Below are 26,735 nucleotides of genomic sequence, written 5' to 3'. Positions count from 1 at the left end.
GCCTTTGACTTCTGTTTTCTGTGCTTCTCTCCACGTCTCGAGATGGAGACTGTGAAAGTATACACCCACAGTAAGGCCTAGGCCTGGGGCTGCTGGGGGAGGCTCTTGCTGGGACAGCTGGAGAAACCAAGCCCAGGGAAACATCAGCATATCAGATATGGTGAAGGCTGGGTCTGAAGCAAAAAGCAACAATGTGTCACCTGAAAAGCACAGGTGGGGAGTCGGGGAGGAGGCCAGAAGCAGGGGATGGAGGTCAACATATACTGTGTTTCTATGACCTAGACCCGGAAGTCAACACATCTTCACTTTGTGCCCTATTGGTCAAGGCAGTTACAAACACCTGTTAGATCCAAGGGCAGAGCACATGGACTCTGCTTCTTAACGACAGGAGACAGCATTGCAGTCATCTTTGGAAAATAAAATTTGCCACACCACTTTGCAACTTATGTTTTCACTTTCTTTTTTCTTTTTTCCACTTTCTTTCTGGTATCTTTTGAGGAGCATAAGTTCTAAATTCCATAGCAATAAAATTGATTGCACTTTTCCATTTATGTTTGCATTTTTAACATCTTATTTAAAAAGTCCTTCTCTCAAGTTCATAAAGCAATGTTCCTATATGTTTTCCAAAAAATTAACGGAAAAGTTGGCACTCAAATTTAGGTTCTTAATCCATCTGGAATTCATCTCGGTGTATGGTGTGAGGTGCAGCTCACACTTCCTTTTTTGCAGAAAGTTAACCAGCAGTATCGACACCACTCTGTGAATAGTCCTTTCTTTGTCTGCAATGCAGCTGTCATAGCTCAAGTTTCTGTGTTTCCAAGGACCTATTTCTGGGGTCTCTATTCTTTTTCATTGCTCTAGTTGTTTACCACCTGTGTCAATACCCACACTTTCTTAATTTCTATGGTTTAATGATGTCTTAATAGCCAGTAGAGCAGGCTCCTCATCTGATTTTATTTTGCTGGGGTGGGAGGTGGTGGAGTATTTTGGCTTACCTATTAAAAAAAAACACAATGAAATCAACTTGCAAAATTCTCCGAAAGGTCTGCTGGAATTTTGATAGGAATGATATGGAATCTATGAATTAATTTGGAGATAATTGACACTGATAATTAATGATGATTTTTTATCCATGATTCTTCACTATCCCTTATGTTTAAAAAGTCTTTTAAAATGTTTTTCAACAAAAGTTTTCAATAAAATATTTCTTCACAAAAGAGCTTGACATCTTCTGTTAAATTTATTTCAAAGTACACATAAAATTTTGTTTTGTTGTTTATAAATGCATCTTTTAGAAAAATTACATTTTTGAGTTTTATGTTGCCAGTATATAAAACTGCAGTTACTTGTAATGTATTTATCTTATATTCTCTCATTTGTTAAACTATATTAATTATGTTTCAGGATTGTTTGTAGATTCCATGTAGAAAGTAACAATAAACAATAAGTAAACAATGAGAATTTTATTTTTTCCCTCCTCTCTTTATTTTTTTGGCTGCACTACACAGCTTGTGGGATCTTAGTTGCCCAACCAGGGATGGAACCAGAGCCCTCAGCAGTGAGAATGCAGAGTCCTAAGTACTGAACCACCAGGGAATTCCCTACTTTCTTCCTCTCATAACTTTACACTTCTCATCTCTTCTCTTTCTGTATTGCCTTGCCTTGGAGCTCCAGAACTGGATTCAATAGAAATTGTGACAGCAGGAATCCTTGTTCTGTTCCTAATTTTAAAGAGGATGTCTTAAAAAACAATTCACTGCTGACTATAGTATTTGCTTGTGTGGGTTGTATGGTGTGAAGTCGCTCAGTCGTGTCCAACTCTTTGCGACCCCATGGACTTTAGCCTACCAAGCTCCTCTGTCCATGGGATTTTCCAGGCAATAGTACTGGAGTGGATTGCCGTTTCCTTCTCCAGGGGATCTTCTCGACCCAGGGATCGAACCTGGGTCTCCCGCATTGTAGACAGACGCTTTACCATCTGAGTTGTATAGGTGTTCTTTATTAGCTTTAGGAGGTTTTTTGTCTGAGTCAGCTTTAAGTTTTTTTTAAAAAACTATGAACAAACATTGACTTTTACTTAATCCTTTTTCTTTAAGTCTACCTAATGAAAATATGACTTTTCTCCTTTAATCTGCTATTTATTGCTCACTATTAGTTAAGATTTAACTGTAAATGACAGAAACCCCCAAATAATAGCATCGTAAACATAAGAGGCGTTCATGTCTTTCTCATATACCAATCTGGAGTAGCCAATCCAGGGGTAGTTTGGCCACCTGCTCTGGGAAAGTCCTCAATGGCCTAGGCTGCATCATCTCTCAAAGGGGTCTCCTGCCTCTTAGGGAGTGGAGGACCCACCAGGGAGGGGCATGGGGTCGGACAGTTGGCTTTCAAGAAAGGCCCTGGAGTCTGTTGCCTTAGATTTAGCTTGTATTTTTTATTTGGGATTTTTACATACGTGTTTGTATATTCTATAAGCTTACAATTTTCCTTTATCACATCAACTTTGATTTTGGTATGGAAGTATTGAATTTATTCGGGGTTATTTATTCCTTGAAAATTTGGCATTGTTCATATGAAAAACCCTTTATTTGGGAGTTTCATTGTAGGAAGATTTTTTAAAAACTTGTAAACAACCTCACACTTACAGGAAAGTTGATAGTACCCATAATTTATTTTCTCTTGAAATAATATTTCATGTTTCTTATAAATAAGGCCATTTTTCTACATAACCACTATAAGACCATCAAAATCAGGAAATGAACATGTATGCATTACTGTACTCCTTAGACCTGATTCATCTTTCTCTAATTGTCCCAGTAATGTCCTTTATTTTATTTTTTACATTTAACTTTTATTTATTTACGTGTTTTTGGCTGTGTAGGATCTTGGTTGCTGCACTCGGGCTTTCTCTAGCTTCAGGATCAGGGGCGACTCTCTGGTTGCCGTCGCTGGCTTCTTGTTGCGGTGGCTTCTCTCATTGTGGTGTACAGGCTCTAGGGCACGAGGGTCTAGTTGCAGCGTGTGGGCTTAGTTGCCCCCTGCCCCCCTCCCTCTCCAGCATGTGGAATCCTCCGGACCAGGGGCTGAATCTGTGTCCCCTGCATCGGCAGGCAGATTCTTAACCACTGGACTACAAGGTAAGTCCTAATTGTACCAATCATGTCCTTTAGAGCCAAAGGATCCAGTTCCAACTCCTGTGTTGTGCCATGCCTCTTTGTCTCCTTCAGGCTTAAATGGACCCCCAGCCCTTCCTTGACTTTCATGATCTTGATATTCTGAGAATTACAGGCCAGTTATTCCATAGGATGGATGCCATTCAACTTGGGTTCATCTGATCCTCCCTCATGATTAGAATTTTGAGCAGGAACATCACAGAAGTGACGCTGTGTTCTTCGCAGTGCCTTCCATCAGGTGGATTTCATTTGCTCCATTACTGGTGATGTTCACTTTGATCACTCTGATGGTGCTTGCCAAGTTTCTCTACAAGAAAATTACTGCAGAAAATGATCCCTTCTCCATTTGTGATGAAAAAGTATTTTGTGGGGAAGTATTGCGAGACTCGACATCAAATTCTCTCTCCCTTCCCTCCTTTCCCTCCCTCCCTGACCGGACTTCTGGTTTCTTATTTTATTCAACGAATTATAGTCTGTTATTCTTATGACTTATTTTGACACACAGAATATTCCAGATTTGACCAGTGACTTCTGTGTCCTTTTGATATATCCCCATCATTCTTTGAGCACATCCCTACTTTCCAAAATAACAAGCTGTTCTGGGCTCATCTTGCTCCTTCCTTGTCCCAGGCTTGGAATCAGCCTTTTCTACAGGGAGCCCCGGTTCCTTTTAGAAGCTAAGTGTTAAGGCTGTTCTCATTGCTATTGAAATGTTACTGCTCCCATCTCCTCTCAGTGGAGAGAGCTAGAGAGCATTATCTATCCGGAAAACCATGTGTTCATCTCACGACCTCAAATTCCGCTACAATATCACACAGAAAATTCTATTTCTCTCTTTCCATAGTTGTAACTCCCTCATCCCACAGTGAGAAAACTGGCTTTCATTGTGCTGAAGTTGATCATATATAACCAGTCTCTCATCACAGGCGCTGCCCTGCTGCTTCATGTGGGTAACTTCCTAACCCTTTCTGTCCTATGATACCCTATGCTAGGCCAGCCTCCATGTGGGCTCCAGGCCTGACAAAGCGGAGGTAAAGTCAACACTTGTTTGGCTGACCCACTCAATGGTCAGCCCTTAACACTGACCAATAAATTCAAATCTTATTCTATGAAAACCTCTTTTAACTTTGAATTGTCGCTGAAAAGGAAATCATTTGCTTTTGTAACTGGGAAGATAATTTTAAAAATAATGTCAAGTAAGGGAAAGACTGAGGGAAGAAGGAGAAGAGGGCATGCCAGAGGGTGGGATGGCGGGATGGCATCATCAATGCAATGGGCATGAACTCGGGCAAACTTCGGGGGATGGGGAAGGACAGGGAGGCCTGGCGTGCTGCAGTCCATGGGTTGCAAAGAGTCTGACACGACTGGGTGACTGAACAACAGCGACAAGGAAAACACATGGTTAACTTCTCAGAGAATTCTTGTACCCTCAGAATTCATTGCTGGACCACGGATCTGAGACCATTTTTGTGAAATGTGTGTTATGCTTCTGCACCTTTGTAAGCAGCATTCACTAGTGTGGTTACACAATCATGAAAACTATGGTTCACTGTTAAGCACCCTCAGTGTTACTGTTCTTACGCTCCTGCTCTGCCTGGTCCCTGGCTGAGAAAAGGTGACCTCTGGCGTCTATTGTTCACGATCATCCCACGTCCTTCTTGGTTGTCAGCTGACGTTCCGTAGGCCTGCCCATGTGCCCACCCGCAGGGCGCTTCCTTCAGATTTCTTGGTTTAATCTGAAGAGGTCTGAAGAGCCAAGTCACTGGGCTAGATGAGGATGTGTGGACGCGGATTCACCATGTTAGTGTTTGTTCAGCCCGCACCACCCCCACCACGTGTCTCTGCCTTCAGCTGCGACCTGGATCAGGTAGGAAGGCCCTGGGTCTGTGGGCCCATGCCAGCCCCCCAGCTGAAGGAGAGGCCAGGTATTCACTGCTTTGGTGCCCAGGTCCACCCAGGCACCAGACCCTCTCCCCTTCTCTTTTTGATCCTCTCTCTTTGGGGCTTTCTGCAGGGCTCTCCACTTTTCTTTAGGTTTCTTTCCCCTTTCACTATCTCTGTCACCTATATATTTGAAACCTGATTCTGCCACTGATGTGCTGGGCCTCAGTTTTCTCATCTGGAAATAGGGTGAGGGTTGAATGCGGTAGGTCTGAAGGTCCCTCCCAGCTCTCCCCCTCCTTACCCCGTCTCTGGCACACATTGTTCCATTTGCCACCGCTCTTTGCTCCTTGTTTATTCGTCACAACTATTTCCCTATTTGCCTCTGATTCTCTTAGTTTAAGTGTTTCCTCTTTCTATGACTTTATTTCCATCTCTGAACATCTACTTCCTACCTTAATTTTTCTTTCTTGAATTTCTTTTTCTTTCTCCCTCTCTCCCTTTCTCTGTTTCTATTGCTTCCAACGCTGTGGTCTCCATTCCCTCTCGCCCTTCTCCCTGGCTTTCTACCTCTTCCCTGTCCATGACAACTTTGTTCTGAACTGTTTCTCCTTCTTACCCCATCGCTGCTTGATCACCGCTCCATAACTCCCTGACCAGCGTTGTTTTCTCAGCCTATCCCTAGACCAGTGTTTCTGGGTCCACCTCCCCTCCTGTCTCTGCCCAGAATCCCTTTTCCCATTCATGCCCTGGCCTGGGGCTGGGACCTCAAGCTGATGCCACGAGGTCCCTACTGGAGCCAGGCTCCTCCCTGTAATGGAAGCAGCAGCTGTGAGGCTGGCTCCAGCAGGCACATTGGGTCCAGTTGGCTGCCTCTGTTTGAAGGGAGGCTCCCAAAATCAGGCACAGCGCTCAGATGGGGTGTCAGGTCCTGCCACAGCCCAAACCTGGAGAGGAGGCATTGGCTGCACAAGCAATCCCATCTCATGTTTATGCAAGTGCATGCACACGCATGCATACTCACACACACACCTGGGGCATAAGCACAGGCAGTCATCTCTCACTGAGTGGGCATTCAGGTTTGCCGAAAGAGTGTCCCTCTCCTTGGAGTCTACTCTTGATAGGGATAGAGGTGGATAATCAATAGCTCAGAAACCCCATTTAGGGGACTGTAAATGGAGAGGGAACTTTAGTGGGCATTGGGAGACCACAGTAAGTTAAAGATCACTTGAGAAAGCAGGTTTGCTTAACCACAAAACCAAGCAGGCTTGCTTAGCAACAAAACCACGCAGCAGAAGTAGGAGCTATGCCTCAAAACAATAAAATAATGGTGGTGTGAGGCCCACATCCTGCCCAGTGAGCTCAGCAAGTTAATGACCCCAAGACGTGCTCTCTGCACACATAAGAAACAGTAATTTACGGAAAGGTGAAATTTTAAAGACTTTCATTTTACTGAGACCTAAAGTAACTTTTCCATAGTGCTGATAGTCCTGACAAGGAACTGATGATGGAAATGTGATGTCTACTAAAAAATGAGGAAGAAGGCGGTCTTTCCCCCCTCCCCACTTTTCCTTTGATTATAAAACTGTAGCCCATAAGTTCTCAGGATGTGGTACCCACTTGTCTGCCCATTTATAAGCCTCACAAGCATCTTATTCTAATCAATCACTTCTTATCTATCACTTTGCCTCTTGTTGAATTCTTATCAGAAAGGACAAGAGCTCCTCGGAGCCCCCAAAACACCTCCTAGCAGTTTCACTCTGGCCTTATGTGCAAGTTTTCAACCCTTGGAATGTTCCGCATAGAGACACAGATCAAGGATCTGTAGGGAGGGAGAGTTCTGATCCATCCAGGGGTTAGGATCTGGCTTCCATCCTATCAGACCCACAGGTTCTGCACCTTACAGTCTGGCCCCATGCTTTCCAGAAATCCCTACCTAACAGACATTTGCTGAACACCTCCCACCTCCCAACCCTTGCTAGGCACACCGGTCACCCCACACAAGCCTCACAGCAACCTTGAGGGGCAGGCACAATTGTCCTTCATTCCATAGATGGGGAGACTGGTTGCCAAGATCGCAGGTCAGTTCAGAGGCAGAGTTTTAAGCCCAGCATGAATCTGACCTGTCTACAGTGTCTTCCACCCACTGTAAGAACCCGATGATGAAAATTTGACAGTGGGAGGAGGAGCTGAAAGATCCTGCCGGAGCAGACCACTAGCAGCTGGTTCCAGCTCTGGAAAAGGCACAAGAGTTTCAGATCTTCTGTCCCAGGAGGTGTCATATTATAGCCAGATTTCTGACCAAAGGCTTGATGTCTGCATTTTGGTGGGGAGGGCGCATGGCAGAAAGAGTTGAGGGTTAGGCCATATTGATAGCACAATTTTAAAGGAAACAAGATGTCCCCACAGGGTGGCCTCAGATATCAGAGTCGGAAGTGGCAGGCTGCCTGTTTGGAGGTGCTGGCTGGTGGTCTGATAGCACAGGGAGGGGCTGTCTCCTCCCCCGACTCACTGCCAGGACTCTTGGCATGGAGGCAGCCTCCACGGCCTGGTGTCAGCCCTGTGCATTCAGCCCCACTCTCAGAATGTGACTAGCTCTGCAGTCATGGCACTCGGCTGGCCCTGTCTGGGGTCTTGGGGCCATGCCGAAGACTTTGACAGCACTTCAGACAGCAAACTCTCAGGGTGCTTGCTGCCAGGGCATCTAACAAGCGTGGCTCAGTTTTTCATCAGGCTGCTGCTCACGTTTTCTGGCTTCTCCCATCTACTCTCTACTATTTGCTGCTGGTTCTTCACCAGTTGACGCTTCTCTGCCAACCCGCCCTCTGTTGCCTCTGTGCTGCTCAAGCATTTTGCTGGAGATTGGGGTCAACCTGCACACGTGCGACGAAGGGAGGGGGTGAGATTCACCAGACCATAGGATCCATACCAGAGAGGGTTGTTTCCATCTCCTTTTGTGCCTCCACTTGTTACCAAACACAAGTTTGTGAGCCTGAAGCACAGTGAGGCCAAACAACCCAAAACATCAGAGTGTGGAGGAGGGAAAAGTATATTGCAAGGCCATGCAAGGAGAACGGCTGGGTCACACCCCCAAGACCCTGAACTCCTTGAAAGGTTTCAGCAAAGCGCTTTTAAAGGCAAGGTAAGGGAGGGGCTTGGTTGGTTGTTGCAAACGTCTTGGTGCCAGAATTCTTTGTCTGCAGCTGTCCGCGTAGGTCAGGTCATGATGTTCCTGTAAACCACAAGACAAATGTCATTCTCTGCACTTCAGCTTTCTGTTTCTACATGAATGGGAGAGCGTTCTACCTTTAAGGGTCAGAGCCTTGACAGTGGGCTGTCCTGCTTATTTCAGGCTATACTCATTTGAAGCAAGAGCAATGGAATACAAGGCTCAAGTCAAAGAAACAGATCTAATATGGAGTCAGATTTGTTCTTCCCTACGACACATCCTTCACATGCATGCACGCTCAGTTGCTTCAGTCGTCTCTGACTCTGTGGGACCCCATGGACTGTGGCCCACCAGGCTCCTCTGCCCATGGGATTCTCCAGGCAAGAGTAATGGAGTGGGTTGCCGTACCCATCTCCACACACACCCTCCACTAGGTTGCAAACCTCTGCCTCTCCCACTAGGTTACAGCAAGGGCCCTGACTTAGTAGCCTAGTTCCCCCTGGTACCAAGGACAGAGCTGACACAGAGTAGGGGCTCAGGAAAAGTTGAACTCACAGATAGATGAAGGGTTGAATCCGAACAAGATGGATTCATGAATGGGAGGAGCTTTATCAAGGACAAATGCAAAGATCCTGCACGAGCCAGGAAGAGGAGTGGGGCCCTGAGCTGCTGGTGGAAGAGGCAGACCCTCGGGTGGCAGGGCCTGTCACTCATCCTGGGAGCAGCTATGGAGGCTGCAGAAGTGGGTTCAGACCAGGGTGGGTATTGACAGCTTACAGCGAATGATGTTGGGTGGGATCTTCAAAGAAGATTTAGCTTCGGGACTAGGGAACAGTCTTGATCACTCAAGAGCTTTTGTGTAGCAGAGTTTTATTAAAGTAAAATAGGACAGAGAAAGTTTCTGACGTAGACATCAGAAGGGGGACGGAGAGTGCCCCCGTTGCTAAGTCTTAGCAAGGACTTTATATACTTTTTTCAATTGGTTATTACAGTAAATCAAAAGAATGTCTCAAGGTTGTAAAGGTCTCTTCAGACCCACTCCCACAATTTACATTTTAAGATAATGGGATTAGAACTAACAATAGATAGATCTTACCAGACTCATTCCCACAATTTACATTTTAAGATGATAGGATTAGTCAGAAGGGTCTTAAGAAGAAACATGTCCTCAAGCAAGATACATTGCTATATTGGCTAAGACAAAGCAATGTAGAAACAAACATTTTCTCTTCCTTAAGAATTCCAGACCCTTCTTTCCTTCTTGGGACTCCGGACTTCTTATCAACCTACCTAGGAGCTGACTTTCTCAGTATGGCCCCACTCAAGTCTACACTGGCCTGCGGCACCTTGGCAGGTTCTAGATACTGCCTTATGGGAACAGTTCAGTTCAGTTCAGTCGCTCAGTCGTTTCTGACTCTTTGCGACCCCATGAATCGCAGCACGCCAGGCCTCCCTGTTCATCACCATCTCCTGGAGTTCACTCAGACTCACGTCCATCGAGTCCGTGATGCCATCCAGCCATCTTATCCTCGGTTGTCCCCTTCTCCTCCTGCCCCGAATCTCTCCCAGCATCAGAGTCTTTTCCAATGAGTCAACTCTTCTCATGAAGTGGCCAAAGTACTGGAGTTTCAGCTTTAGCATCGTTCCTTCCAAAGAAATACCAGGGCTGATCTCCTTCAGAATGGACTGGTTGGATCTCCTTACTGTCCAAGGGACTCTCCAACACCACAGTTCAAAAGCATCAATTCTTCGGTGCTCAGCTTTCTTCACAGTCCAACTCTCACATCCATACATGACCACTGGAAAAAGCATAGCCTTGACTAGACGGACCTTAGTCGGCAAAGTAATGTCTCTGCTTTTGAATATAATATCTAGGTTGGTCATAACTTTTCTTCCAAGCAGTAAGCGTCTTTTAATTTCATGGCTGCAGTCACCATCTGCAGTGATTTTGGAGCCCCAAAAATAAAGTCTGACACTGTTTCTACTGTTTCCCATGAAGTGATGGGACCAGATGCCATGATCTTTGTTTTCTGAATGTTGAGCTTTAAGCCAACTTTTTCACTCTCCTCTTTCACTTTCATCAAGAGGCTTTTTATCTCCTCTTCACTTTCTGCCATAAGGGTGGTGTCATCTGCATATCTGAGGCTACTGAGGTTTCTCCTGGCAATCTTGATTCCAGCTTGTGCTTCTTCCAGCCCAGCGTTTCTCATGAGGTACTCTGCATGGAAGTTAAATAAGCAAGGTGACAATATACAGCCTTGACGTACTCCTTTTCCTATTTGGAACCAGTCTGTTGTTTCATGTCCAGTTCTAACTGTTGCTTCCTGACCTGCATACAGATTTCTCAAGAGGCTGGTTAGGTGGTTTGGTATTCCCATCTCTTTCAGAATTTTCCACAGTTTATTGTGATCCACACAGTCAAAGGCTTTGGCATAGTCAATAAAGCAGAAATAGATGTTTTTTTGGAACTCTCTTGCTTTTTCCATGATCCAGAGGATGTTGGCAATTTGATCTCTGGCTCCTCTGCCTTTTCTAAAATCAGCTTGAACATCAGGGAGTTCACGGTTCACATGTTGCTGAAGCCTGGCTTGGAGACTTTTGAGCATTACTTTACTAGCATGTGAGATGAGTGCAATTGTGCAGTAGTTTGAGCATTCTTTGGCATTGCCTTTCTTTGGGATTGGGATGAAAACTGACCTTTTCCAGTCCTGTGGCCACTGCTGAGTTTTCCAAATTTGCTGGCATATTGAGTGCAGTACTTTCACAGCATCATCTTTCAGGGTTTGAAACAGCTCAACTGGAATGCCATCATCTCCACTAGCTTTGTTCATAGTGATGCTTTCTAAGGCCCACTTAACTTCACTTTCCAAGATGTCTGGCTCTAGATTAGTGATCACATCATCATGATTATCTGGGTCATGAAGATCTTTTTTGTACAGTTTTTCCGTGTATTCTTGCCACCTCTTCTTAATATGTTCTGCTTCTGTTAGGTCCATACCATTTCTGTCCTTTATCGAGCCCATTTTTGCATGAAATGTTCCCTTGGTATCTCTAATTTTCTTGAAGAGATCTCTAGTCTTTCCCATTCTGTTGTTTTCCTCTATTTCTTTGCACTGATCGCTGAAGAAGGCTTTCTTATCTCTTCTTGCTATTCTTTGGAACTCTGCATTCAGATGCTTATATCTTTCCTTTTCTCCTTTGCTTTTCACCTCTCTTCTTTTCACATCTATTTGTAAGGCAAAATGATAGGATACCAAAAGAGGAACTCCCCAGGTCATTAGGTGCCCAATATGCTACTCGAGATCAGTGGAGAAATAACTCCAGAAAGAATGAAGGGATGGAGCCAAAGCAAAAACAATACACAGCTGTGGATGTGACTGGTGATAGAAGCAAGATCCGATGCTGTAAAGAGCAATATTGCATAGGAACCTGGAATGTTAGGTCCATGAATCAAGGCAAATTGGAAGTGGTCAAACAAGAGATGGCGAGGGTGAACGTCGACATTCTAAGAATCAGCGAACTAAAATGGACTAGAATGGGTGAATTTAACTCAGATGACCATTATATCTACTACTGTGGGCAGGAATCCCTCAGAAGAAATAGAGTAGCCATCATGGTCAACAAAAGAGGCCGAAATGCAGTACTTGGATGCAATCTCAAAAACGACAGAATGATCTCTGTTCGTCTCCAAGGCAAACCATTCAATATCACAGTTATCCAAGTCTATGCCCCAACCAGTAATGCTGAAGAAGCTGAAGTTGAATGGTTTTATGAACACCTACAAGACCTTTTAGAACTAACACCCAAAAAAGATGTCCTTTTCATTATAGGGGACTGGAATGCAAAGTAGGAAGTCAAGAAACACCTGGAGTAACAGGCAAATTTGGCCTTGGAATGCAGAATGAAGCAGGGCAAAGACTAATAGAGTTTTGCCAAGAAAATGCACTGGTCATAGCAAACACCCTCTTCCAACAACACAAGAGAAGACTCTACACATGGACATCACCAGATGGTCAACACCGAAATCAGATTGATTATATTCTTTGCAGCCAAAGATGGAGAAGCTCTATACAGTCAACAAAAACAAGACCAGGAGCTGACTGTGGCTCAGATCATGAACTCCTTATTGCCAAATTCAGACTTAAATTGAAGAAAGTAGGGAAAACCGCTAGACCATTCAGGTATGACCTAAATCAAATCCCTTATGATTATACAGGGGAAGTGAGTAATAGATTTAAGGGACTAGATCTGATAGATAGAGTGGCTGATGAACTATGGCCGGAGGTTCGTGACATTGTACAGGAGACAGGGATCAAGACCATCCCCATGGAAAAGAAATGCAAAAAAGCAAAATGGCTGTCCGGGTAGGCCTTACAAATAGCCTTATGGGAAGGAAAAGGGCAAATAAAGCATCCCCTCTTCTCCTTGGGGTCCTCACCCAGTCTCAAGGAAGCCCCACGCTTTACAAGTCACTTTCTAAACAGGAGCACTGCTTTAGACCTTCCTCCTCAGGATCAGGGTCAGGGGGCCAGTTCATGATCAAAGACCTCTCACTCTTTTGTGCTCCATGGAGGACTCTCCACTTGATCCAGCGAAACACGACATTGGTTTTCTGTTCATTTTTTGGAAGCTCTTGGCTTTCTGCAGGTTGCCGCCAGCTGACAAGCTCATTCCAGGGTAATTCAAGCCAGGCCTGGTCCCTGTGATAAATCCCTGGCAAGGATCACAAATGACAACAATACATAAAATAAATGCCTAGGGAAAAAGTCAGCCTTCTGAAACAGATGGCACATTTACACCCAGCAGCCTGAGGAGATGCAAGTCAAGTTCCACATTAAAATGTTAATTTCCTACATTCCAGAGGTGCACCAGGAGTTCCTGGGCAGGCGGGTAAGTGGTTATTTGGTATCCACCCCAGGTGGCAGTATGAGTTCACTTAACTCAGCCCTTGTCTCTAAGAATACTTCCTCAGCTTCAGAGCAGCTTCTGCCTTCAAGACTTTCACTCTCAACTAGAACTGTCTCCATCCTCCAGAACCACATTGATCCTAACAGAAATTTCCCTAGTCACATCAGGGTCCTTGGTGTTAGTTGCTCAGTTGTATCAGACTCTTTGTGACCCCGTGGACTGTAGCCGGCCAGGCTCCTCTGTCCGTGGGATTCTCAGGCCAAGAATACTGGAGTGGGTTGCCATGTCCTCCTCCAGGGGATCTTCCTGACCCAGGATTGAATCTGGGTCTCTTGCACTGCAGGCAAAGTCTTTACTCTCTTAGCCACCAGGGAAGCCCAAGGTCCTTAAAGATCATGTTTGTTTCCCATTTTGTACTTGCTGGGTGGCCTTGAGTAAGTGAAACAACCATTCTGGGCAGTGAACACATTCTTTGTAAGTGTTGAGGGCGTCCAGCATACTGAGCACTCTCTGCTATACCTCATTTAATCCTCATGACACAACTAAAAGGTACTCTTATTTCCTAGTTTCACAAAAGGCAACTGGGCTCTTGTGTGTGAAGTGTTCTCCCCAAGGCCCACTATTACTGGATGCAGGTGTGAGGGTTTGTCTCTAAGCCTGTGCGCTTAGCGCCTCACCCTGAACCCCATGGTCTCTGACCTGGTCTTCTGTTCTTTCACCTGCCAGAGCTGCCAAGATACACAGACCACGACCAGGGCTGGCTACAGTCCGCACCCGCCCTGACCCCACAAGAGGTTTTTATTGCCAGGAAGCTTTCAATTCAGTTCAGTTCAGTTGCTCAGTCATGTCTGACTCTTTGCGACCCCATGGACCCCATGGAGTGCAGCATGCCAGGCTTCCCTGTCCGTCACCAACTCCTGGAGCTTGCTCAAACTCATGTCCATGGAGTTGGTGATGTCATCCAACCATCTCATCCTCTGTCGTCCCCTTCTCTTGCCTTCAATCTTTCCCAGCATCAGGGTCTTTTCCAGTTAGTTCTTTGCATCACGTGGCCAAAGTATTGCCTAGGCCAATTATTGGAGCCTTGGTGCCCTCTGCTGGATAAAGACTGGAAGACCAGTCTGAGTCCACACTGTTAAATTAACATCTTTTCCAAAATGGCATTTATTTTTTTCATTCACCCATCCACCCATCTTCTACCCATCCACCCATGCACTCACCCCCAACCATCTCAGTTTCACCAATGTCTGGAAGCATCACCCTCAGAAGGTATATTAAGCTTTATGAACTTCAATTCCTTCTCTGTAAAGTTAACTCACCCAACTGATATTCAATGTGCATATGGTCTGTGACAGTCTTGGCTTTGGGGCTGCAACAATGAATCGGACTGAAGAGGCATCTGCCCCTTCAAGCTTTACACTGTGAAGTTATAAAGAGGCTTAAATGAGGTGAGAATATACCACAATGCCACCTAAGTGCCCTTTATGTCATTTCATGTCATTGCCTATGGGAGAAATGTGAAAGGATTTGGAGATGCTTTCTTGGGAAAAGTAAAGATGAGGAAATCCTTGACATTATATTAAAAAAAAAAAAGCTGCACATAATGGGGTTGAGGGCATAGGGTCTGGAGCTTCATCACTAGGTTCTAAATCCCAGCTCTGTCCCTTTGAGCTTTGTGACCTGAAGCAGCAAAATGGAGATAGTAATACAACACATACTTATTATATGTCTAATAAGTGCCAGGGAGGGTCTTAAGGACTCAGAAATGAACAAGACAGGGAAGGCCTGTCCTATTTCATAGGAACGTGATGATGCAATGAATCGTTATATGCCAGACACCTATAATGGTCCTGAGCATAACGTGCTTGCTATTAGGACTATCTCGAGTTGTTGCAAAGACTTTGTGGATGATATTTACCAGTATTTTGTGTTTGATGATGCCCCTTGACTGTCTCCAGGAGATAGTGAAGGACAAGGAAGCCTGGCATGCTGCAGTCCAAGGGGTCACAAAGAGTCAGACAGAACTTATCTACTGAACAACTTGACTGTCTGGGTTTGATGACCACCAGAGGGGGCAGGCTTGCCCTGTTGGCAGAAAGTGTAGAACACAGAAGTGGAAGTCAGAGGGGCATGGGTTTCTCAGTGCAACAGGACAGGAGATTTAGCAGCTGAGTGGCTCACAGCAGGGCAGCGGCCCAGAGAGCAGTGAGTGGCCAGTAATGAGTGGAGGTGTGCAGACGTGGTTGGAGGTACGTGGAGTTCCTGTCCTGTCTGAGAGGTGGCACGGAAGCAACTTAAGTTCCTTCTTCACTAAGAGCTTCTGTTTCTCTGGGGGGCAGAGAAACATCCAGCATCCCTGGAGAGAGCCTGGATTCCGGTTGGGTTTGGCCCATGAGAAACCCTAGCAGCAGTCAGAGAATAAGACATGTGGGCTGGGGTTTCTACTGCCCTGGATTCCTCCCTCTAGGGATGCCATAGTCTGGATGTGTCCTTTCACCTTTCAAGACAGCCAGCTGCCTTCTGGGCTCCAGAATACTCTTTTCTTCATCTCTTTGGGCCTGGGGAGACAATGGTTCTGCTATCATTGTTCTCAAGTTGCTGCAATAGTCTTTAGATACCCCTGCTCCCACCTTAGGACAGGCCTTTGTAAACAACCACCCCAAACCCCCAAGCAACCCCTCACCCCCACCCCGGGATTGCCGTAATTTGAGTCTGCCCTCGCTTTCCTGCTGGGACTCTGGTGCCAGGAGTGGCCTTTAGGAACCTGATCCTCCAAATAGGATTCTTCAATTGAGTTGGTCCTGTATTTGAGCAGGGCTTCCCTGGTGGCTCAGACGGTCAAGTGTCTGCCTGCAAGGTGCGAGACCTGGGTTCGATCCCTGGGTTGGGAAGATATCCTGGAGAAGGAAATGGCAACCCACTCCAGTACTCTTGCCTGGAAAATTTCCATGGACTGAGGAGCCTGGTAGGCTACAGTCCATGGGGATCGCAGAGTCGGACACGACTGAGCGACTCCACTTTCCCTGTATTTGAACAACATAGGGATAATCTCCTGCCGGGGGAAACAGGATGCAAGTAATCCATGGCACTAGCAGCAGCCCAGTCGGCACAGTAACTCGGTTCATCAGCGGGTAGTAGCAGGGGAGGCAGTGCAGGTTGGAAGGCCATTCTCTGGCGCATCAGATGGCTGTGGTGCTTTGCTCGGTGGCAACAGTCCTGGTTATAAAGACAGTGGAGGCACTTGGCTTCTTCCTATAGCCTGTGAGAGAGAGAGAGAGAAGGAGAATGTATATGCAATCAATTAAAATTATGATCATAAAATTGAAAACGTGTGTGAACAACAGAAGATGTTCACAAGAACCTGAAGGAGTCCCTCCTGTCCTGTGAGTACTAAGGTCTAACTGAGAACCAAACTTGGGGTCTGATGGCAAAAGTTGCAAGGTTGCTGAATCTCTGCCCCAAATCTCTTATATTGAAGGAGGGACACTAATAGGGAAGGACTGGGACTCCAAGACAGAAGGTGGAGACGAGGAGACATGGGTGGGGCTGGGAATTTTGATCTGCTGACTCCCCTAAACCTCCTTCATGAGCAGAGGCAGCCCCTCTCTACCTAAACTCCCTCTTCTCCATGAAAGCCTTTCAGCGGTCACCCTGGGAGCAGTTTCTTAATAAATCACTTCATGGGAAATAGATGGGGAAACAGTGTCAGACTTTACTTTTGGGGGCTCCAAAATCACTGCAGATGGTGATTGCAGCCATGAAATTAAAAGACGCTTACTTCTTGGAAGGAAAGTTATGACCAACCTAGACAGCATATTGAAAACCAGAGACATTACTTTGCCAACAAATGTCCGTCAAGTCAAGGCTATGGCTTTTCTAGTGGTCATGTATGGATGTGAGAGTTGGACTGTGAAGAAAGCTGAGCACCGAAGAATTGATGCTTTTGAACTGTGGTGTTGGAGAAGACTCTTGAGAGTCCCTTGGACTACAAGGAGATCCAACCAGTCCATTCTGAAGAAGATCAGCCCTGGGATTTCTTTGGAAGGAATGATGCTAAAGCTGAAACTCCAGTACTTTGGCGACCTCATGTGAAGAATTGACTCATTGGAAAAGACTCTGATGCTGGGAGAGATTGGGGACAGGAGAAGGGGACGACAGAGGATGAGATGGCTGGATGGCATCACTGAATCTGAAAGTGAAAAGAAAGTGAAAGTGAAGTCGCTCAGTCGTGTCTGACTCTTTGCGACCCCGTGGACTGTAGCCTATCAAGCTTCTCCGTCCATGGGATTTTCCAGGCAAGAGTGCTGGAATGGATTGCCATTTCCTTCTCCAGGGGATCTTCCTGACCCAGAAATCGAACCCGGGTCTCCCACATTGCAGGCAGACGCTTTACCGTCTGAGCCACCAGGGAAGCTATTTGGAGATTCTCAAGGATTTCTCTGATAGCTCACTTGGTAAAGAATCTCCACATAAGGTCCACATTAAAAGAGAAGATAGAAAAACCTCTATTATAATTCCCAAAGAATCCAGGTGTTATGATGAGCAGAAACCTGGACCCATAGGCAGCCTTACCACTTACGAGCTCTGTGCCCTTGGTCAAATTACTTAAACTCTCCAGGCTGTCCTTTCCTTATACATAAAGTAGGAATAGTAATGATAATACCTGTCTCAGTGCGTTGTACAAATAGTGCCCAGCACGGGGCTTGGCACGTGGTGGATGCTCAGTAAGACCAGTTTCTGTAGTGCTTGCCCATCCTTTTTCCCTCCTGGGAGTCCCGGCCAGGTGTGGAGCTGTCCGGAGTGCTGAAGACATCCTCCCTACCTCCTTGCCTCCCTCCCTGCCTCCCTCCCTCAGGTCCTCTCTCCTGCATTCCCTCCTTCCTTTCTGTGCTTGGCTCCCCAGAGCCCTAGGGTCTGAACAGATCGAATTTTCCAAGTGACTTCTTCAAGCCCCTGAGGGGGACAGGAAGGAATGAACCATATATGAGACCCTCTCCACTGGCAGAAGTCTTGGAAAGATGACAGGAAGGAAGCAAGAGTGGTGACTGTGTGACCGTGCAGGCCAAGGTCGGAATGGAGGGGATTCGGGGGGCTGAGGGGTGGGGGTGGGGTGGTGTCCTAGGACAGCCTGCATGGACAGCTTGACATCTGAAGGCCTCATTCAAGAGCCTTAGGGTCTGCAAAGAGACAGTGAGTCATGCCCAACAGCACAGCATGGCAGGTGGGTCTTTGGGGAAGTTTCCCTGAATAAAGGCAAGAAAGACCAGGTTGGAGGCAGGAGGGTGACCTTTGGATACTGGGGTCTAAGAAGCCCCGGCTCTGACAGGAATCACCCACCCCTCTTCCCTGGAATATGTTGGCCACTTGTCTGTTAATGGAGCTAAAGGTATCTTTATCTTTTTAGGTTACGGTAGTATGGAGTTTACTAGCTTCATATACTTGGCTCTATGAGCCACACTGTGGCTAATCCTTGGTGTCCACTTCCTTGAGACTAAAGCTACAAATGACATTCCCCTAGGAGGATGGCACATGAACCTATTGTTAGAGGTGGGTGCACTGGCAGCTCACACATCCCTGGGGGAAGCTTGGAGAGGGGATGCGGCCGCCTTCAGAGATGAAAGTCACCTGTTTCCTGGTGTCTACTGACAACTAAAACATTGGCGATGAAGGATCTTTGGAGACCTAAATATCTGACTAAGCCCTCCCTGTACAGATGGTACAGAAAAGGATGTGAATACTGTCTCATGAGTCAGGGGCGGAGCTGGGGCTAAAGTCAGCTTCTGCCTTGGCCAGAGGCTCGCCTCACTAAGGACCTAAGCCTTCAGTGACCCCTGCAGGCCACTGGCTGCAGGATTTCCATGACACTGAGCAGGGCCAGCAGGGCCGAACAGCCAGGGGAGCCTGCAGCTGCTCTGTGGGATGGAGAAGTCCACACCCCTTCTGTACCCGGTTCCCTGTCTGTGCACAGAGGAGTTGCTTCAGATGCTTAGATCTCTAGGATTCTTGAGCTCTGATGTTCTAAGTGTTCGATAAAAGAGATGATTTTTGTCTTTGACTGGGAGGTGGGAGCCTGGCTCCAGTCTCAACTCAGCCTTAAGTTTTGATGAGAACTTGGGCAAGTCGCTGCCCTGCCCAGAGTCAGTCCCCCACCCCCACCCAAAAGGAGGATAAGTGATCTCTCCTCAGTGCCTGTAGAAGTATCAGGCAAAACAGTGGATCGCAGGTGCTTTGGGAGGTAGAGACTGAAGGCAGAGGTGCCTGTCATCAGTACTGGAAGCATATGTCTATGTTTCCACCCGGAAATGATTCACTGTTTGTGAGCCCAGGACAAGCTAGCTGCTCCGATGGGTTCATCCTTGGGGCAGGATGCTAGGAGAGAGACCACTTAGAGCATCACAGAGGAGGGAGTGTACAGAGGGTCCCTCAGAGACTGGTAGATGAGCAGCCCTCCCCGAGTCACCAGCCTCTGAGATGGGAGAAATGTAGCATCACAAGCCAGAAGGGCTCAGAGCTGGCCAGCCTGGCAAACTGTCTTCTTCTACAGATGGGGAGGCTGAGGTTTTGAATGGGGCAGGGGCAGGACTGAAACTCAGGCCTTCACTCACTTGTCCAACTCTCTCTACCCCATACATTTGCCTCCCCTCAGAGATCCAATGATGGTGATGATAGTGGTGGTGATAATGATAACTATTCCATTTAATAAATGCCTACTCACTTACCCACTCACTGCAATGACCATCCCCACTGTAGCCCCTCGAGCCACAAACACACAATGGGGATGCTACCCAGACCCAGGCGCTGCTTGTGCTGTGGGGCCCTCGGAGTCCTGCAGAGTTAAGTGCTATGGATGGGTTTGAGAGGTAAGAGGCAGGGGAGGTTCAGACAGAGAACTTGGCCCACTTTGGAGGATGAGTGAAGGAAGAAATAATAATAGGTTGAAAGAGGTAAGATTTATTGAACGTATAAGTACCAGGGACTGTGCTAAGTGCCTCACCTTGCGTCATTTAATCATCACAATAACTCCACAAGGTAGGTTTCATTATCTGAATTCTACAGAAGAGAAAAATGAAGCTCAGGAACTTCAGAGATTGGCCTAGGGCCACAAGGATGGGAAACAGTGACTGGGTCTGGCCGGCTCTGACTCCGGAGTCCACCCTCCAGTCTAGGACTAAGTGTGAGCCTTGCAGGCTGTGAGCCAGTTCTGGGAAGGAGGTTTAGGTCCCCAGATCTGGGGGTCTTTGGGCATCAAGGATCTGAATCCCTCATTTTTACCAATGAAGAGGCTGATGTTCTGGGGGCAGGAGGGCTGTCTGCCTCAAAGCCATGCAGGAAACACTGGCAGAGAATGCTGGAAAGCATGCCTTGACCTTACCCCTCTTTCCCAGGACTGTGGGACAGCTTTATCCTGAAGATCAGTCTCGGATGCTGCTGCATGGAAAGGCTCTCCAGCCCTGTGGGGGGCCACTCTCAGCCTTCCGAGCACAGTCCCTTCCCTGCCACTTCTCTCTGTGCTGCTTTGGGATGCTCTCCGGTGGGCTGGCTCCCTCCCTGATCGGGCCTGGGGGACAGAGACCTTCACTCTGGGGGTGCTGGGTCCCTGGGACTGTGACCTCATCTTTGCCCAGGCCCTCCCCAGTGTGGCTGCCCAGCTGGCTGTGGACTGGCCAACCAGGACCGCTCACTGATGCTGGGCTCACGCCTGGCTTCCATGGTTCTTCCCATGGGCTGGGACAGCCCTAGTGCCCTGGCCACATTCCTGGCCCACAAGAACACCATGGCTGCTTTCGTGGGTCCTGTCAGTCCTGGTTACTGTCCAGCTGCAGCTCTGCTGGCCCTAGGCTGGGGCAAGACCCTCTTCTCCTGGGCGTGTGGGGATGCAGGGGGAGGAGGTGAGCTGGTGCCCACCTTGCCTTTGGCTGTCCACGTGCTGCTCTCTGTCATGAGACACTTTGGCTGGGCTCACGTGCCCATCGTGTCCTCCCATCAGGACATCTGGCTGGCTACTGCTCGGCAGGTGGCCATGACTCAGGACACACGGGCTGCCTGTGGGGCTGGTGACCTCTCTGGGACCCGGGGAGCAGGGGGCCACGGAGGTCCCGAAGCAGCTTTGCAGTGTGGATGGCCTGAAAAGTAAGTGTATGTGGGTGCCTTCCTCCTACCCTAGCCCAGACTTCACATGGCTGGTGATGGGGAGTTTTCTTGTGTCAGACAGTAGGCTGAGCCCTTGACAACAGGCCTACATTTCACCCCAGAGCAGCCCTGTGAGCTATTAACAGTTCTGCCGTGGTTTGCACTTTGCAGCTCAGGAAAGGTATGTAACAGACCCAAGTCACACAGCTGGCAAGCAGCACAGCTGGATTCTGAGCCCCAGTGTACGTGTCAATTGTGGAGTGGGGGCCAAGGGCTTTCTTGGTTCTTCCCTGGTAGAGTGAAGAAAAAGAGAGTGCAGTAGGACCTGAGCCCCAGGAAGGGTGTTAGAGCCATTCTTAGTTTCTTGAAGTTAGAGTCAGAACCTTCATGGATTTGTTGACTGATGGAAGACTTCCTGCATTCATCAAGTCCCTGCTCTGCTGGGAGCTGGGCTGCCTGGTGACCGGGATAGACAGTGCCTTCTCTAGGAGACAACAGAGTGATGGAGACACAGGTGTATAAGCAGGAGATTATGACAGAGGTCACGGTCACCCCAGGGAGTGGAGGCCTGGAGAACAACAGGAGTATGCGGCTGGGCCCTGGGGGAATCTGAGGAGGCTTCTTGGAGGAGGTGGCATTTGGCCTGTCTTTAAGGAAGTAGCTGGGCATGGAGAGTCACGGTGGGGTGGGGTATAGGGGAGTGGCAGCCTCTGGAAGACAGAAGATGCTTAGTGTTCATCTGAACTAGAGCTTTTTCAAACTGTGGGTCATGGCCTATTTGGTCAAGAAACCAATTTAGTGAATCAAGCCTAGCACTGCAGACTTCCCTGGTGGTCCAGTGATTAAGAATTGTGCTTCCAATGCAGGGGATGCGAGTTTGATCCCTAGTCCCACAGGCCATGTGGCATCACAAAAAAATTTAAAAATAATTTTAAAAAATATAATAAAAGTGAATCTAATAGAAATTAATTAAAATCTAAAAAAAAAGATAAAATTACACACACACACACAAAGAGGAAGCGACTGAAATAGAAAGAGAGGGACAAGAACGGAACTGACTAGGATAGGATAAATGTGGTGAAGGTGAGAATGGAGGGCAGACAGCTGGGGAAAGTGTCACTCTGCGAAACTTCCAGTTTCCTGGGCTACTCCTTTGCTATACCCAGCTTTCAGAGCACACCAAGCTAAAATGCGCTTCTTACTGTGGCACTGGCAACAGTTTGAGAGCCACAAAGACCAAGCGCTGTGTTCTGTCTGTTTGGAATGTGAGGCCAGTGCCAGTGAGGAGGGCCAGGGTGGGCAGCCTCTGAGCTCGTGAGGCCTGTAGTGAATTAGAGATGAGTGGAGGGGGAGGCCTGGCCTAGATGTGCCCACCGCCCCTCAAGACAGGCTTCTCTGAGCCCAGTTTGGCAGGAGGGGAAATGGGCTAATGAGACCTAGTTCACAGGCTCGAGTGCTCTGTATCCACTTCATTCCTACACGGTCACGGAGCATGATCCTTGCTAGGCTCTGGGGACACAGAGAGGAACTGGCCAGGCACCAGCAGGGCGAGCCGAGTCTGGCGGGAGACAGATGTGGATACGGGAACAGAGGAACCCAGAGCCTGGGGGGAATGATCTGCAGGGGTGTGGGCAGGGCTTCCCAGAGGAGGTGACACCAGGGGAGGGCCTGAAATGGAAGCTGATGGCAGAGGAACTGCTGACAGAGAGGCCAGCTAGGGCAGAGTAATGGAGGTAGCCTGGTAGCAGGGTTAAGAGGATGAGCAAGTTCTCTTCTGTGTGGCTGGAGCATGGCAGAGGTGGATGGGGGAAACCTCAGTGGACTCTTGCTGCACCCCTGTTGTAGGGGTTGAGTTCCAGCCACGCTGGTAACCAGGAGGCAGAGTACTTAGGTGCACATTCTCTGAAATCAGATTACTCAGATCCCTTTCCTAGACCCATTTCCTACCAGCTGCATGACCTCAGGCAAGCCACTAAACCTCTCTGTGCTGTGGTTTCCTTGTCAGTGACATGACTTTAATGAAAGCCCTTACTTCTTGGGGTTGTGAAGATAAGATGGACTATTGCAGATAAAGGGCTTGACTGTAATCAACATGGACTTAGATTTTTTTAACCTCCCCTGTTGTGTGGATTAGGTCCCCCTTGTGGCCAAAATGAAGAAAAGCGCCTCAAGAGAAAGGAGACGCTGAAATAGAAGCACGGCAGAGGGGAGGGGACCAAGATAGTCCCGGTTTTGTTTCCATTCAGTCCTGGTGGATCTTTCTCCCAGGGCCCTACCCACTATTTGAGGGGCAGAGAAGGGTGGCTCGAGGCCATAGCCCGCATATTATGGCCACCCAGGAGTCAGCAGAGTCCAGGGTTCCTGGTCTGTCTTCTCTACGAAGGCCCCCCGATTCCTGGATAGGAATCCCTCCTCAGCATGGAGACTCTTGGTCTTCTTTGATGGCTCCATATTCCTGGATTTTTCTGGAGAAGCAATTTCAGTAGGAACCTGGCCCCAGCCAAAACAAGTGGTGGCCCTTTTTTGGCAGGGATTGCAACTTTTGTCAGGAATCCAAGATGCAAAAACCTTTACTTGAGCAGTTACGTGGGGCCCTTATTTTGGTCAGGATTCTCTTCTGTTGGGTGCTTGGGAATGGAATTGCCTGCTTTATGATCATGGGCTTTGTTTCTGTTACATAGGCCAAGGGGAATGTATTCATGTCTGCTCAGACCTCGAGGATGCCTCTCAGAGCCACAGTTGAGATTACAAGCCAGTGATAAATGGATAAACAAAATGCTTATACAATGGAATATTGTGCAGCAGTAAAAATGAATGAGGTACTGATACAGGCTATTACATGGGTGAGCCTGGAAAACATTATGCTAACTGAAAGAGGCCAGACATAAAAGGCTGCATATAGTACAATTCTATTTACACGAAATGTCCAGAAGAGGCATATTCATAGACAGAGAAAGATTAGTGGTTTCCTGGGGTTAGGAGGAAAGAGAAATAGGGAGTGACCAGTATTGGGTATAGGATTTCTTTCTGGGGTGATGAAAACATTCTAGGATTAAATAGTGCTAGTGGTTTCATAACCTTGTATATAAAACTACTGAGTTATACCCTTTTTAAAAGGTGAATTTTATGATATATGAATTATCTAACATTTTAGAAAATGTTAAAATATAGAAAGATTACAAGTTGGGAGCCAGCCTTCCTGAGTTCCAGTACTGGTTCTATCACCCTGGTGGCTGTGTATCCTGGGGAAACTCCTTAACCTCTCTGTGCCTTGGTTTGCTCATCTGAAAGTAGAGATAATGATGAACATACTTCTTTTTTTAATATTTATTTTTATTTATTTATTTGGCTGTGCTGGGTCTTAGTTGTGGTGTGTGGGATCTTTAGTTGTGGCCTATGAGGACCTGGGCCGCCTGAACTGGGATCACGGCGTCTTAGGCACTGGACCACCAGGGAGTCCTGAACATACTTCTTCATATTGTTGTTAACTGAACGAGTAAATGTTTTTTAAAGTACTTTAGGACAACACATAATAAGATGTCAATAAATATTAGCAATTTTCAGAGCCAGTGGCAGAGGGAGGGTGAAAATTTGGTCAGAATTACTCGGTGGGAAGATTGGAAGGTACACATTAATATAAATTTATCCTCAGCTGAAGGGCTTTTTTTCACCAGATTAAACCTGGGTTTATCAACCTTAGCTGTTATTGTTGCGGGGGCATCAGATAAAGGGGAAATTCCTCTTTCGCCCAGACTGAGGCTCCCCTGGTGGCTTAGACGGTAAAGAATCCGCCTGCAATATGAGAGACCTGGGTTCGATTCCTGGGTTGGGAAGATTCCCCTGGAGGAGGGCACAGCAACCCACTGCAGTATTGTTGCCTGGAGAATCCCCATGGACAGAGGAGCCTGGCAGGCTACAGTCCATAAGGTCGCAGAGTCGGACATGACTGAGCAACTAAGCACCAGAGTGAGGGAGTGGGAGGAAGAGACGGACAGCAAGGGGGGCCGGCTGGACCTGCGCGTCGCCGTTGCTCGGCAGGGCCACAGAAGCTTGGGGAAGGCCTGGAGGGTGAGCCCCGGCCTCTCCCCCGGTTGTGGTGCTGTGCATGCTCTCAGCGCTCCTGGCGGCTCCAAGCAGACCGCCCTGCTGAGCAGGCCATGGGCCCGGGGCCTGACAGACGGGAGGCTGGCCTTCCTGCCCTACGACACGCTGCTCTTCACCTTGCCCTCCCGTGACCGCTCCTATCGGGCCCTGGGCGCTGGCGGGCCCCTGCAGGAGGCATGCGATGCTGCGCTGCCCATCAGCTTGGAGTCTAGCCTCAGAGACAAGGCCTTTGAAGCTTCTGGGGCAGATGGAGAGGCGGCTGGGCACCTGGAGCCAGAGCAGGTGCGTCGGCACAGAGCCTCACAGGGCCCAAGGGGCAAGGGTGCAGGCCAGCGCGAACGTCCCTCACCCGCCTGGCCAACCAGTTCTTTCTCCGCTGTGGGCACATCGCCTGTCCCTTATCTGACAAAGTGTCTCGCTCTGTCTGTCTCGTTCTCTTATAGGTGTGAGTGTGTGAGCGTGTGTGTGTGTAAGCATGTGTGTGTGTGTAAGCATGTGTGTGAGCATGTGTGTGTGAGCATGTGTGTGTGTGAGCATGTGTGTGTGAGTGTGTGAGCATGTGTGTATGTGAGCATGTGTGTGTGAGCGTGTGTGTGTGAGCATGTGTGTGTGTGAGCATGTGTGTGAGTGTGTGTGAGCATGTGTGTGAGCGTGTGTGTGTGAGCATGTGTGTGAGTGTGTGAGCGTGTGTGTGTATGTGTGTGAGCATGTGTGTGTGAGCATGTGTATGAACATGTGTGTGTGTGTATGTGAGCATGTGTGTGAGTGTGTGAGCATGTGTGTGTGTGAGCGTGTGTGTGTGTGTGAGCATGTGTGTGAGTGTGTGAGCATGTGTGAGTGTGTGAGTGTGTGAGCGTGTGAGCGTGTGTGTGTGAGTGTGTGTTTGTGTGTATGTGAGCATGTGTGTGTGTGTGTGTCCATCTCATTCTTTCTCATCTCTCTCTCTCTCGGCCACTTTGTTGATTCTCCTTCTCTTGTGTCTCTCTTGCCCCCATTTTTCTGTCTTCATCTCAGTTCCTCTGATTCCCATCTCCAGTCCATCTGCTCTTTCTCACACACGTCTTCCTCCCCTTCCCCACACTTCTTTAACACACTGTGGACGTCAGAAAGAGAGAGTGATGAAAGTATGGGAGAGCGGAAAGGTTTTCTGAAGTCACTGCTGTGGATCTGAAGAGTATGAATGGTTGGGGATGCGGCTGCCGGGCTAGTTTTGATTCACAGGACTCAGCTGCCTGAGTCTCTCCCAGGATGGCTGCTTCCTGGTGATAAGAAGCCAGTAGTGCCTGGAGGTGGTGATGGGAATGCGGATGGTGAGGGAGGGTCATTCAACCAGTCATTCATCTGACAAATGTGGGTTGAGTCCCTTTCAC

The 26,735-nt window shown here is 47.7% G+C and overlaps 1 protein-coding gene across 1 annotated transcript in view; it reads left to right on the top strand.

Moving 5' to 3' along the window:
- The window catches only part of LOC138092217 (guanylate cyclase D-like), a 103,244-nt gene that overhangs the window by 46,460 nt on the left and 30,049 nt on the right, over positions 1 to 26,735 (top strand). Inside the window, 5 exon segments of the mRNA XM_068988044.1 lie at positions 20,617 to 20,790; positions 20,793 to 21,153; positions 21,155 to 21,261; positions 25,335 to 25,379; positions 25,382 to 25,647. Of these exon segments, the coding sequence (XP_068844145.1) occupies positions 20,617 to 20,790; positions 20,793 to 21,153; positions 21,155 to 21,261; positions 25,335 to 25,379; positions 25,382 to 25,647 (953 nt within the window).

The sequence above is a fragment of the Capricornis sumatraensis genome, chromosome 16 (assembly GCF_032405125.1).
Source record: "Capricornis sumatraensis isolate serow.1 chromosome 16, serow.2, whole genome shotgun sequence".
In the NCBI taxonomy this organism is placed as follows: domain Eukaryota; kingdom Metazoa; phylum Chordata; class Mammalia; order Artiodactyla; family Bovidae; genus Capricornis; species Capricornis sumatraensis.
The sequence above is the reverse complement of the archived record's forward strand: the minus strand, read 5'-3'. Positions and strand labels throughout refer to the sequence as shown.